The sequence below is a fragment of the Thermobia domestica genome, chromosome 7 (assembly GCF_964235325.1).
Source record: "Thermobia domestica chromosome 7, izTheDome1.hap1.1, whole genome shotgun sequence".
Classification (NCBI taxonomy): domain Eukaryota; kingdom Metazoa; phylum Arthropoda; class Insecta; order Zygentoma; family Lepismatidae; genus Thermobia; species Thermobia domestica.
The window spans coordinates 16,631,265-16,646,535 of NC_137460.1; the positions used below are offsets into that span (position 1 = coordinate 16,631,265).

At 34.5% G+C, this 15,271-nt stretch overlaps 1 protein-coding gene across 3 annotated transcripts; it reads right to left on the reverse strand.

The window, feature by feature from the left end:
* Window positions 1-869: 869 nt before the first annotated feature.
* LOC145689870 (uncharacterized) lies at window positions 870-13,536 on the reverse strand. 3 transcript variants are annotated; one of them, XM_081764153.1, is made up of 3 exons: window positions 13,436-13,536; window positions 7,645-8,156; window positions 870-4,406 (listed from the first exon to the last, which is right to left on the reverse strand). In XM_081764153.1, the coding sequence occupies exons 2-3, from the start codon at window positions 8,037-8,039 to the stop codon at window positions 3,401-3,403; spliced, it is 1,401 nt and encodes a 466-aa protein (XP_081620279.1). In that variant the 5' UTR covers window positions 8,040-8,156; window positions 13,436-13,536; the 3' UTR covers window positions 870-3,400. The 3 variants fall into 3 exon arrangements, with proteins under 3 accessions (XP_081620279.1, XP_081620281.1, XP_081620280.1); XM_081764155.1 differs by having other exon boundaries at window positions 13,432-13,518; XM_081764154.1 differs by lacking the exon at window positions 13,436-13,536 and having other exon boundaries at window positions 7,645-9,185.
* Between the last annotated feature and the right edge of the window lie 1,735 nt (window positions 13,537-15,271).

Genomic DNA, 15,271 nt, shown 5'->3' on the forward strand with positions numbered 1-15,271 from the left:
ATTACTGAGCATCTCTTATGGTGCCTTGCTAAATATGAACTTTAAATACATTACTCTAAGTAAATAAATTTAAATATCAACTTTGAATAATTTTTCCGCTTCACGCATACGATATATTTTACATGTATATGTTAATAGGGGACGGTCTTGCAGTACCGACCACCTTAAGTATTTTTATTCTAACTTTTACAAAAATGAAAGTACTGTGAATTTCAAAGCAATTGTCTATTCTTCAGAAACTACTTTACTATAAAAAACATTATATGGTTTACATTTTGCTACAAATAGCTATATATTGAGAAAAACAGAAACGTATTATTATTGAGAGAATGAGAAATGTCGTACAGTACCGACCACCAAATGTGGACGACAGTGAAGTACTTAACAATTATTAAAACTAATAAAAAAACAAAAATGTATTACATTACTCTGTTTTCTCAATTCTAATAACTATATTTTGTGATACTGTCCTATATAGTAACTATAAATTTGCAATACTGTGATAGTAAAATATTTTCCCGAAGTGTGAAACGAAAACGTCTGTTTGGCCTACTTTGCGTAAGAACAAAACCCAAATTCAGTTTAGATACAAAAGTCACAAGTAAAATAAGAAAGGTTTTCTTGGTCTGTGCATTCAACGTGCGCCCAACCTTCACACTTAACGCATTGCACCCCTCTTCATCAAATGATTCATGACAAATGATACATACTGTAACTTCATGATAGTCCAGTGTTCTTCGACATGTTGGTTTGTCGTTGCTCATCTCTTGGGAAGATGTTTTCTTCTGTCTCCTTCCGACCTTTTCCTGGTTGTTCTCTTCAATTCCAGCTTCTAACTTCTTTCTTCTCATTTTCTTTTGTTCCGCTAGTTTTCTTTTTTGCAAAAGCTCATTTTTATATGGTGACGAAGTTAGGATTTCAGAATGTTGGCTTCGTCGTTTCTTTTCTTTGTCCTGTCTTCCACATTCTCATTGCTTGGGGAGATTTTCTGAACAATCTTCTTGAAATCAGTCGATAATTCTATTAAGGAAGATGGCTCTTCGGAAAGGTGACCTGTAGCTAGGACTGTGGAATGATATTGCTGTTAAGAAACACTGATTGGAGTGAGTTTTATTGAACAACTCGACCGTTCAGAAAGATGATCTGCACTTTGCACTGTGGAAGAACTCTGTTGTTGAGAAAGTGGGATGAATGTTGTTGAACAACTCGGTTGTTCGGAAAGACAGTCTGTACCGTGAAGTGTAGAAAGACCCTGCTCATCAGAAAAGTGAGTTGATGATGCAGATTGATTGTTGAGCTCTGGATCGCGGAAATGTTCAGCAGGAATGAAATCCAAACCTGTGAAAACATTTGGGTTGAAAGGCCAAAATCCAGTACATGCAAATGCTGACTGCGCCAGATCCATTCTGCAGATAGAGATGTAGGCTTGGATGACAAGTACAGCTATATCTTTCTGTGAGATTTTAAATGGATAATACTTCCTCATCCAGGTACTGCACGCTTGGTTGTATGCTGCTTTAAAAGGCTTCATTACAGCACGGTCCAAGGGCTGTAATTTATGGGTTCTGTGAGGAGGCAAGCTTATCATGTGCACATGATGTTTTCTTGCAAACAGGATAACATCCAAATCCTTGTGACTACAGTGTCCGTCAAGTATGAGAAGAACTGGATCTTGTTCAGTAGGGCGAGTCCTCTCAGCAAATAACTCCATCGATTTTAAGAACGATTTAGCAGTTTTCCAACCACTTTCCTCAGCTGCGAAGATACTTCCCGGGGGAGCATCCTTTCTCAGAATACCGTCTACTCGTTGTTTATTAGGAAAGACAAACAGAGGAACAAAAATGTCAGCAGTGGCATTAATGCATAATACAACTGTTATATTTTTTCCCCTTTCACCAGATATAATTTTGCTGATTTGCTTTTTTCCTTTTTGTGCAATAACCTCGGTGTCGTTGGCATGAACGATTGTCAAGCTAGTTTCATCACAGTTGTGTATTCTATTCGGCGGAATTTATATGTATTCAGAAGTTTTGAATACATATTAAAGAAGCGATCTACTTGATGCTTGTTAAAGCCCACAGCCCTTTGAAGACTTGTAGATTCTGGAGTTCTTAGACTATGCTCCAGATGGCGTGCCATAAAATCATAGTAAAACTGCTTGCCTGCCACTTTGAGTTCTTTATTAAATTGATGGGGTAGTTTTAGATGTTCTGCCAAATCATATGGAAATTTTAGGAATTCCTTCCTACTAAGAGGCATAAACTTATCGTCCACATCTTTCATGTAAAATACTAGCTGTTGCTCCATATCTTCATTAAAGGTCTTTTGAAACCTGCCCATCTGAGGAGACAAAGCTAGAGCTTTTCCAGCTTGTATTGCTCTTACTCTGTCTCCCAATGTTGTTTTAGGTACACCAAAAGCAGGCGCAGCCTGTCGTTGTGTCAAACGTTTGGAAAGTACTTCATCTACAGCAGCCTTTATACTTGCTTCGGCCCATCTTCCTTTTTACCTTTCCGTTGGTGTTGCCATTTCCCTCTGTAATTATCAAAAAAGGAATCTGACCATTATCTTGAAATTAAACTTCGTTTTCTCTATAGTTAATATTGGTCGGTACTGGACAACGATAGAGTGGTCGGCACTGGACGACACACTAGGTGTGACTTTGCAGGTCATAGCACGCTATGTAGTGAATACATTAACTACATTTTTCCGTAATCATTAACCTAAAACTCGTACCTGTGACAGGAATTGCAAAACATTTGAGTGACTTACCTTAGAAAGAACCAATGGTGTCCTAAATATAACTTTTCTCACTGAAAATATCGTCCAACTTCTTCAACGCTTCGCAGTTCGCTCATTACTTGACACAAGAAACCGAGCTCGAACTAAGTGACGTATGACTACAGAATCTCTTCACGTGTCACTGTAGTACCCTGCCATCTATCAAGGGAAGTGAGAACTGTAAGATATTCGGTACTGTAAGACGGTCGGTACTGGAAGACTTTTCCCTATGTATGTTCTAAAACATGGTCTTAAAATAAATGCACATAAGGCACTTTGCATCAGTGTTTTTAATTATATATATTAACACGTTTTATTGTCTTATTAAATACAAACTTAAAATCTTTTTTTCCCACTCTCTTTGCACAAGAGAGGTTTTTCCCCTGTATCTTGTAGCATGTTTATTGATATGTTATTTTCGAATGAATTTTTTGCCACACTTTCGAGTTGTGTGAGCATTTTAGCTTTGTGTTTACATGTGCCTTATCAAATTTGTCATTCGACTAAATTTTTGTTTCACTCCGATAAGTGAGAGACTTCTACTCTGTGCGAATTAGTATTAGTACTGATAACTGCAAATTTTAAGTACATCACTTTCCACTCTTAGATTGTGAGATATTTAACCTGCATGTGTTAACATGTGTATTGCGAAACTTGATTTTCTGGTATATCTCTTTCCACACTCTTGACACGTGTAATGTGTTGGCCTTGCATGTACTAAAAGATGTGTTTCCAAATATATATCTCGACTAAATCCCTTTCCACACTGCGAGCACATATGGAGATTTTCTCCCGAGTGTTTTACCCTGTGTCTTGTTAGATCCAGTTTTCGAAGGAATGTGTTTCCACAGTGTTCGCACAGGTACGATTTTTCACCAAAATGTATTAAAATGTGCTTTGCCAAATCTGTTTCTTCAATAAAATTCTTTCCACACTCTAAGCATTTGTGAGGTTTTTCACCTGTATGAATTAACAGATGTTTCGCTAAATTTGAGTTTAAACTAAATCCTTTTCCACAATGTTTGCATTTATGGGGTTTCGCACCTGTGTGTAAAAACATGTGTCTTGCCAAATGAGACTTTCGTATGTATCTCTTACCACACTCTTCGCACTTGTATGCTCTTTCACCCATATGTATTAACAAGTGTGGCCCCAAACTCGACTTTTGACTAAAAGTCTTTCCACACTCTTGACACACATGATTTTTTTCACCGGTATGTACTAACATGTGCGTTGCCAAATACGACTTTCGAACAAATCCCTTTCCACACTCTTGACATTTGTAAGATTTTTTACCTTTGTGTACTAACATGTGCGACGCCAAACCTGCATTTTCAATAAATCCCTTTCCACACTCTTCGCACATGTATGGTTTCTCGAATGTATGTGTTAAAAAAATGTGTTTAGCCAAACGCGACTTCCGGGTAAATCCCCTTCTACACTCTTGGCATGTGTAAAGTTTTCCACTTGTGTATGACAGCATATGTCTTGCCAAACGTGACCCTGTAAATCCTTTGTAAGGCTCGTTAGAAGTGACAGACTGTTTATCTAAATTTGAACGTATTTCCTGCTGTGTAGTTAGAATACTCGCTTTTCTGGATACAGTGAGCTTATTGTACCTGTCACTAAAAAAATAAACAAGGAAATGAAAATCAAATCTTATGTAACATCAAAGAAATGTAAGCGCTTTTATACAAACACAGTATCTAATTGAAAGTACTTTTTTCCTGTTATAGATGTAAATATATGTTAATGATCTCCGAGGGTTTTATAAGTTATGTCTTGTGGTAAACCGAAGCAAGAACTACCGAGAGATGTCAGTATCATTTCCGTTCCTTAAAGCAAAGATATCCTTTTTTATTACATCAACTTCTATCTCAATTCATATACACAATCTCGGCTTAAAGCACATACCAATGTTCATATATTGCATTATGGAGCTAACACATCATAATTATAAGTGAAAATGGAACTTTGAAACCAGTGAAGATAGCCGTGTAGTATGTCATTAGTTTACTTCCAGAAAATGTTGTACCTTCGAGAACTTCCAATTACAACGACCAGAAACTGTTAATATAGTAAAAAAGAAATAAAGGAAGGCTATAACACTTTTTACATTTTGCACAAAATACATCGTATGATGCAGTAAACTTATCACCCATTTTCCATACCGCTACGGAAGGAAAGATGGAAGGAATGATTAAAGTAGGAAAAAGACTAACAAAACTTATTGACGATTTGAAAAATGCAAGGAAAGAGCTAAAAGAGGAAGACGAAGATCGAGAAAAGTGTAAGAAACGTTTCCAGGTCTAAACCTAGGTATAGAAAAAGAAACAACCCCGACGGTTGCAGGAATTGCCAAGATGCAGAATACTTAATAATAATAATAATAATAATAATAATAATAATAATAATAATAATAATAATAATAAAATAAAGTGAATGAATTCTTAGGCTGAAGTTTACTATGTACTCTTAGCAGTAATTGCTCATCACGGCTGGAACGTATAAAGTAATTGCTAAATATAGATATTTTCCACGTTCAATTGGCTACTAATAAATCGACCGAAGTGTCTTTTATACAATATAAATAACCCACATCTTTCAAGATGAAATAGGAACATGCCAATGAAAGGAGTTCTAGATCTTAATCGGAAATCTCTATAGAAAATTAACAATTCAAACCACTCATTACATCTGGAACGTGTAATAATCTAATACTAGTCAGACATAATTCAAATAACAAGAAGAAAAAATGTCAAACATATTCCATATTTCAAACTTCCGAGGCTCAATTCTACTCTGGTGAAACATTAACATCGTAAGCAGCAACTGCATAGATAAAATGGATGCTATATCCAGAAACGAAATAAGTGTTCAGAACTTTGTTCTTGAAATACAAAAGTGTAGAGAATAAACAAACGGTGTCGATTATTTTTTTTTATTTATTTATTTTTTTTTTTTTTTTACTTTTCAAGTCTGCGGACTCACAATAAAGAAATATGCAACTAACAAACCTGAGTTTCTATAACCATAGATTAATTACATGTGTAACGAAACGTTTTTTGAGCAATTGCAGTACAACACAGGAGGAGGAACTTTTCCTTATGTACACACTGATAAAGTCCCTCTTACCGCGAACAATAAACCGCGGGATCCCACAAATTATGCCCTCCTCGCATCGGAATAAATGAAAACATGGCTTGTGTTAGCCACTTAGCACAGATTCGTGCGTGGTTTCTCGCACCTATTTTATTTATAACATATAAATTTCCAAGCATATTATAAATTGTACGCTACTGGTGGTCAGGTGAGAAACTAGAAGATGTTAGGTCAAAAGTGAAAGAAAAAAGGGATGGTAACGCTCCTCAGCTTCACCTGTGCTAACTGGGAAATGTAGGCAAATGCCAACAGTAAAAAGAATGTAAAAGACTTAGATAAAAATTTGAAAATGAAATGAAATCTTTAAAGTTTACATCCCACGGTTATGCCGGTTAGGCTAAAGAAGATGGTGACGATGAGATATGAATGAAATGATGGAATGAAGTGGGAGGAAACGGGAGAACCTCGAGAAAACCCACGAGCACGGTGTTTGTCCACCACAAAGTCCACACGGCGCGAGCTGGGATCGAACCATGGACCTTAAACACCGGAGGTAAACGCTCTACTACTGAGCCACCGCGCACCCATAGAATAAAATTTTCATTCTAAATTTGTATAACTTCTGAACCAAATTTCCCTATCATTGATGATTCAATTTTTTTATTTTTTTTTTTTTTTGTGTTGAGGTATTCTAATAATACTAGCGATGAAATATATTAGTAACGAAAATATTGGAAATCTAGATTGAGCGCGGCAGGATATATGTACGGAAAAATTCTGACGCTTTCGGGGAGTAATTCTCCCCGGGCGAACCCCGTAAACACTACTGGTCACCGCAATCCATAAGATAATCTACAATGTAATTTAAACTTTTCTACCAATATTGAAATACTAAGTATCACTCGCTTTTTTTCTTTCAAATGGAACTTGTTTCTTCACTCTTTGATTATGCATTCAATATTTGTACCAGTCCAAGCAAAATATTCTGCAATCGTCTTTTAATAACCAGTATATATTTTTAAATTTGTTGTCATCAAAATATGTCATTTATTATCGCGAAGTTACCTGAATGAATTCCATATACTCATTGACATATTCAACAGAAACTGCTATGGGTTAGAAAAGAGTGCGTTGAAGCACTATCAATCGTCTGCTTGAGTTAAAGGGACATTGCGGGCTTGGTTTACCGTTCAGGAAAAATCTACAACGTAAATTGTCAAGTCTTCCATACGTAGGCCATAGATAGGTGGTCAGCACATATCTATGCACGCGGCTTCTAGATTACCCAGTGGGATACTATTTCCAATAATATAAAACATACTACCAAATTTCTTAAATACAAAATAAACAAACTTTGTATTGCATTTTGCGTTTCGGAAGATTCCCATTAAGAAGTTTTGACAGTTGACAGGAGTTTATATCTTGTTTAAATATTACTGACTGACTCTTTTACAATTAACCACTTTTCAATAAGAAGAATTGCAGTTGACATTACTCAGAAGCGTGTCAGTATTCAATAGTAGCTCTGAAAACTTAGTGTAAAAAAATGTAGTAATTTAACGTTATATTTGGATACTCCACTGCCAAAGTGCCTCGTCCTATACAAAGCTAAACCTTAGGTTACGATCCTTTAATGTTAGAATGATACCGATTACATTTGACCAGTTAAAAGACGAAAGAAAAAATTAACAAAATATTGAAATTGTTGAAAAGAATATTTATACAGACATAACTCTGATGAAATAAATGCATATAACGTACCTGAGGTCCTGGGAATTGTTATTATCTGCTTCCCGATTATCATTTCTTTCAAAATCCACTTCTTGAACGTTCTTATCTCCAATAGTGGATGAAATGGGACTGCTTGAATTTTCCTTGTTGTATGTGAAATAGGAGGATGTCGGCTTGGTGTTACTGTGAAAATGTTTCGCATTTGCAAGTACTTCAGTTGCTGATAAACGTTTGATCAAACATATTGCTTTAGAAGTTAGTTTCCAATCTGATATTATTTCATCGTCATTACTTTCTGAAGCCATATTCTCTCCTTTTAGTCTTTTACATACCAAACGTATTGTAGGAGGATCTTTATGGTCACTAGTGCTACTACTACATTTTTTATAATTACACACCTGAAATGACTTGTTTTCTGTTTTCATTTCAGCTTTATTAGAAGCAAATTTCAAATAATGAAAAGGAATTTCGCCAATACAAAATGTGATCAAGTTGTTGGTTTGTAACTTTCAGTAGTCGATGTTAAAGGAAACCAAACAAACCTGAAATCAATAAGTAAAACATTATTCAGTTTAACAAAATTTATGAGCGGGTCGGGAGAAGACAACGGAAAGTTGGATGTTATATGAAACTGAGTTAGTGTGTAGAATAGTTTGGGATCAGACTAGGTATAAACAATGAACTGAAACCAGTATTTAAATGTATTCGAAATTGTGGTACAGCTCATACGAAAATATCAGCATTCTTAAATACCCAAATATCACAAATATGAAAATACCCATTTTTTTCTTGATTTTCTCTCTTGTTAAAGCAAAAACTGATATATTTCTCTTTTACTCTACATACAGATATATTATACGTTTATATTGTTTCATTCACATTACTATCTTTCGTTTCCGCTATATAAAAATACATTTTATTGAAGTATAATTGTTCCTTTATTTCTCTTTTCTTTTTAAATAAATTTCCGATTTCCAATAATCAGTGTTGCAATGGAACAGAAAACGCCAAAATTAAGTGTTCTCTGGTACAGTGCTACCTTATATTTCTAGAATAATATATCAAAAGAAATGTTACACAAATTTTCCGCTTCAAAATGGATAACATTTTAAAGACATATTGCAATAATTTAAAGGCAGACTTGCTGCTTCTCTCCAGCCTTTTGTATTCACTCAAATACATTTAGCGGTAGTTGTTTCTAGTAAATTATTTTAACGTCATAAATTATTTTATGAAATTATTTTGATGTATGTTATAATTTGCAGGTCTTATATTTTACGGTATTTTTTGTTTTCCAATTCTTAAATGAAAGTAGATTGTTATTGTTACTATTATTTAGGAACTTACGGTATTTCTTGGTAGTATAGCGATATATCATCAGTATTACTACCAACGTTATATGGAACATAGAAATACTGGTTAACATTGGATCCTAACAACGTTAGGTCTTACAAGAAATGAACGGATCTTTCGCGCAGAAGGCGCTCAGAATAACCAAAAACATGTAGAGAGCTCTTATTAGATGATGTAATAGGACATAAGCTAAATTAATAATTTTATAGTCTACAGTATAGATAATTTACTAAGGAAAAAGCAAAAATCTTACCAGCGTAGTTATACACTATATTTTAGTAAAGAGAAATAATTCGTAAAACTATATGTGTGCTTATGTTATTTTTTTTTTTGCGATAGAAAAACGATTTTCGATATTATAAACATCAAAATCAATAAGACCGAACAGTCCTATCGGCATATACGATATATGCTAGGGAAAAATCCTATTCCTTTTGAAAGGTAAAAATAGAAAAAAGAAACGTGAGAGAACTATGTTACTTTTCTAGTTAACCATCTTTTTGTTTTAAATTAAATTCCAATATATTAATAGAACTTTTACAAATTCAACGGTTGTCTTTCTAATTTGGTTGCACAGAACAGTCATGTTTGCTACCTCACAATAACCTATAATATATTACATTCTCTTTTACAAACATTGATTTGAGTCAAACGTTACTTTTCGTACTTTATATAATAGTTGTCAAAAGAAAATCTCCCCTAAGCCGTCAAAGGAATTTTTTCTCCTACCTCTTCAAACTACGAAATTTCCGAAAGGACTTTTGCCATAAGACTCAGCTAGAGTCAACAGGTCTTTCGCCGTAATTCCTTTGGTATCAAAGAAAAATCTGAATTCATTATTAGTACAGTGAGTTAATCGAATGTCATATTACACTGCGAGAGCTAATCACGTATATACAGTGATGGGTAAATTCCCGGAAAGAATCCCAAAATGAGAATTTTTCCGGGAATTTATGTACAATCACAAAGAAAAGTGCATTCTATTACCACATTAAGATTTCGAAGGTAAATTCTTTTTTTTTTATCAGAGTATATTATTACACTTGTTTCTAGGGGATTCTTTAAAATATATATTCTGAACGGTACTATGTTGCTTTATTAATATCTTATTATGTTTAGGTAATACGCATAAATGTATATATACTTACAGTATGCTCTATAAAAGTAAATATGTGGATAGAATGGTATAGTAAGTCCACATATTTTTACACCTCTAAACAGTTTAAATTTATAAGTAAGTTGAAATGAAATGAAATCTTTGAGTTTTACGTCCCACGGTTATGCCGGTTAGGCTAAAGGAGACGGTGATGATGAGTAATGAATGAAATGGTGGAAAGAAGAAAGTGGGAGGAAACGGGAAAACCCCGAGAAAACCCACGCACACGGTGTTTGTCCACCACAAAGTTCACTTTGGATCGAACCCGGGACCCCAAGCACCAGAGGTGAACGCTCTACCACTGAGCCACCGCGGCCCCTATAAGTAAGTTGATTTTCTATACTTGACTCTACTACTGTTATTATAAATATACTAAATTTTTAAATGTTATAAAGGGATTAGATTGGGTAACTGCCGTAAGATACATGTCTCACCAATTGATCTACATTTGCGCATACACATTTATGTTCGCAAAATTTGCAAGATGCTGATTTATCTTTATAATTTACCACGTAACATTGCTATACACGACATTTCTTCCTACCTATTTCTCAAAATTTCATGCATTAATTCACATGTAACGGAAGTCCGAGTACTTCTTCAGAAATTCGAGTCAGAAGGAAGTAACAGACCGACGTCTATTACTAACGGTGTTTCAGGGTTTATTATTAGTTCTTCATCTCTATTTCTACATAATTCTACATTACTTTACAAAATGGTTAATTTTAACATTTCTAAATTAGTACTTTGCTAGGTTTGGCTATTATTTAGCATTGGATAGTCAGCTCTTGCACCTACTTTATTTCGATATTCTATTCCGATGCCGTTGTTTTATGGTTCCACACGTTAAATTACGTTACCAACATTAAATTCAGACAGCACAGCAGAGCGAGCGTTAGCGAGTGAAGACGGGTTAGAGCCCTGCATGGCACGTTGTTTTCTATCTTCGTTACCAACAATTCACTTCCTTTTCTCACATAAATCACAGCCACTTACCTTTCCGTTTTGTATAAATCCCCTTCAGCCCTAAAAAAAAGTGTTCGATACTTTATCGACTACTTGAACATCACTATCAACTCATTTCTTCCGTAAATCAGCCTTTTTTTTTTGCTAGTTTTGGCCCCCCCAATATTAGTATTATTATTACTATTACCTTACGTCTTCGTGCGAATGGAAATGGAACTTAAAAAATCATATTATTTGTTACATAAAGTACAGTCAAAGAATTTTTTAAGTTTTTAACCTCAAAGTTCTTTAAAACCTAGAAGTAAATCATGATATATTAAAACAAAGTAATTTGTCATATAGTTCTTATAATTTGGAAGATAAAGTAAACAAATGGAAATAAATTCCTTCCCGGGAATTTATAGGCTAGGGAAAAAACCCGGGAATATTCCCATTTTTAAATTCCTTCCCACAGGGAATAGTCCCACTGCCCATCACTACGTATATATATACGGAATGGCTGAAAACACGGAGACTGTGAACATGTCAACTGACATCATTCAAATCAAATTATTCAATTTAGTTTATATTTTCTTTCATAACTGTACGGAGTTAGCAATCATGGATAATACCCTAATTTCATAGACTGCAATTTAGTTACTAGATGACGCGCAAATGCTCCTTGCTGTACTATTTGTGTTCACGTCCGGTAGCGATGTGCAGATATTCTTAGGACAAAATGTCTCATGATTAGTGATGGGTAAATTTCGGGGAAGATATTTCTCGTGAATGTTCCCGGGAAGATTGTCAGAAATGGAAATTTTCCTGGAATTTATGTACAATCACAAACAAAATCGCATTCTACTACTATATTATGATTTTTCCTTTTTTTTTATCCCAGCATGTTATTACTGTTGTCTCTACAGGATTCTTTTAAATGTATATTCTGAACTGTATTATGTTATTTTAATAATATTTTACTATATTTAGAGAGTACGCATAAATATATATTTACTTACAATACGTTCTCTGCAAGTAAATATGTGTAAAAATGGTATAGTAAGTCCACATAATTTTACACCGCTAAACAGTATAAATTTATATGTAAGTGGATTTTCTAATCTTGAATCTACTACTAATATTATAAAGGGATTAAAATATTAAATATTAGAAACAAATTAGGTTGGGTAACTGCCATAAGATACATGTATCACCGTTTTATCAACGTTTGCGCATACATATTCATGTTCACAATATTTGCAAGATAATGACTTATCTTTATAATTTTGCACGCAAGATTGCCTCACTATGTAAGAGAAATCCGGGTACCTCTTCAGAAATTCGAGTCAGAGACAGGAGACAGATCGACGCCTATTACTAAAGGTGGTTCGGAGTGTATAAGTAGTATTTCATCTATATTTCTACATAATTTTTACATTACATTACAATCTCGCTCCTTCTCATCATTCGTAAATTAGTACTTTGCTACATTTTAGTGCAAAAGGAAATGAAACATAAAGATTTATATTAGTAATTATATAAAGTACAATCAGCGAATTTTAATTTTTTAACCTCCAAATTATTTAAAACCTAGAAGTAAATCATAATAAATGAAGTAATTAGTCATATGGTCCTTATAATTTGAAGTAAAGAAATGGAAACAAATTCCTTCCCGGGAATTTATATGCAAGGGAAAAAAACCGGGAATATTCCCATTTTTTATTTTCCTTCCCACCGGTAATATTCCCACTGCCCATCACTACTCATGATATCATACCCCAAATTTGGAACGGAAATTAGAGAAGGCACCGATAATATTTTTGATGCGGAGGAGTTTCACACAAAAATGGTTTCGGTAAATTTTTACATACTGTGCAACAATAGTGCAGGCAGCAAAATATATCTTTACAATGTATAAAAATTGTTTGTGAGCGACTGGTTGTACCAAGGAGTAGCTCCGTGCGGTAAATCTTTGAAGGTACACAAAATTTTATACAAAATCCAGCACAAAAGCCAGAATCTATAAGATAAGTAGCTTCTATTTTTGTACAATTCCGTTTTAAAAATACCGGTAAAGTAGGTAAAATAAATTGCAGTTGGACTCTTTTTCTGTCCATGTATCGCCTTCATGGGGTTTTATGCAATATGTAATGCAATATCTATTATTGTCATATTCTTCCAATGCAAAATATGAAAAAGACAAGGTAAAGAGGAATCTCCAATCTTTCCACCGATGTATGAGATATTCTTTTACATGTCTTGACGAAGACGTTCAGATGTTTTGAGTCTAACCTTACTAATAACAAAAGAGAATAAGTATTTATTTAAAAGAAAATGCTGGCCTCCAGCAACTAAATATCAACCTACGAAAATTGTGAGCATTCGCCACAATTTATCTGTATCATGTATCCACTATTTCATTTATGGGCAAATGCAGAGAACCTGATATACCTCTTCCTACGCTCTTCTTCTCTTCATAAGACTATTATCAGTCAAATAGGTAGGTGCACCAGCTTTCTATTCAAATGTGCTACTAATGCTAATTGGTCAAATGTGTACCTCAAACAGAGGATTTATGATTGAAAAACAAAATAGAAAAATGTACAGGACACAATCGGGAAGAATTGACACGAGTCGGGAAAAAAGTTAAAATCAGGAAAAAGGCAAAGTCAAAGTCGGGAAAGGAGTTCAGACAGGGAAAGAGGGCGAAAAGCCAATGTGAACAGGGCAAAAAAGGAGGGGAAAGTGGGAAGTGTAAAATGAAAATAGAAAAGAGAAAGAGTAGAAAAAGAAAGGAATGTATGTACGTGTAAATGGAACAGAAAGTGTAAGTGTAGTGTACGTGTATCACTGGGCCCACTTAACTCCCCCCTCTTGGAGCGTCACCCGCTGCGATACACGCAATAGCACATCCGCTGTCGAACCACCCGTGAGAGTTGCTGAAAGAGAGTATGCTAGACGCAAGGTGCCAGTACAATGTAAATTATTTGGTACCGATAGAAGTCTGTGAAATGACTGTGGGGTAATGGTAAACTTCAAGGCAAGGCTAATCCGAGATAATCTGCACAACAGGTATGACATTTATGTCGCCTAAAATAAAAACATGTTTTCATTAATACTAAGCTCTATTTACACTTAAGTAACCGCATAAATGTTTCAGTGTCAATAGAATATACTTTGAAATATAGTGACTAATTTCATTAATGGTTTGCGTAAAGACAACGCTAATCTTACGAAATTTTGCATAATTGTTATTATAACATTTTGGTCGCTTAAAATAAAGCATGTTTTCATAAATATCATGCTCTATGTAAACTTTAATTTCACCGAAAGATTTTTTAATGTCAATAGATTCTCTGAAAAGTGTGCGGATATTAAGTACCGGTTTACGTAATGGAATTAATCTTACGATAGTTTGATGTAATAATATTTACGCCCCTAAACTTAAAAAATGGGGCGGTATTCAAAGAGAATTCGTTAATCAATTATTAGTCTCAGACTACTTAGTGACATTCTAGTATTAATTAAAAAAGGCACTTTTTGGTTTTCAGAGTAGATTTTGAGTACAACTAAAATTATATTTAGAGTATGGTTAACTCATATAAGCCCAATGCATCGGAGAGAAAAATAGATGTGGCAGCTACAGAAAAGTAGATCAGCGCATGCGTAGTTTTTAAAAATGAAAATACAAGAAATACGAAATGTTGAGCCTTATGCAGAAACGCTTTGAACTTTGATTAAAACCATACTACAGGGTTGACTAGCGGATGGTTATAAAAATTGTACTCAGAGACTCAGATTAAGACGTAGTATTGGCCGAAGTTAATCACAGTTGAGTAATTAATATAGAGCAGAGACAAATCTTTTACCCACGACTTAGCGTGCGACACAACATTTCGTATTTCGTAATTCATGTATTTTCATTTTTACAGACTACGCATGCGCTCATCTACTTTTTCGTAGTTGCCACATTTATTTTACTCACCGATGCATTGGGGCTCTGTAAGTTAATCATACCCAAATCAACATTTTAGTTGCACTGAAAGTAGACTCTAACAAAAAGTGAACTTTCCTTAATAAAAATATGTAGCCTTACTGACTATTCTCTGACTAAACTTCGATTAACGAATTCTCTCTCAATACCGCCCGTTGTGTCGCACGCTAAAGCGTGGGTACAAGATAAGCCTCTGCTCTAGATTAATT

Excerpts from the sequence above, each read along its gene's own strand:
- LOC145689870 (XM_081764153.1), bottom strand. The coding sequence starts at position 8,039 with ATGAAAACAGAAAACAAGTCATTTCAGGTGTGTAATTATAAAAAATGT. Across the intron at positions 4,407-7,644 it reads AACAATTCCCAGGACCTCAG|TGACAGGTACAATAAGCTCA; the intron begins GTACGTTATATG and ends TTATTTTTTTAG.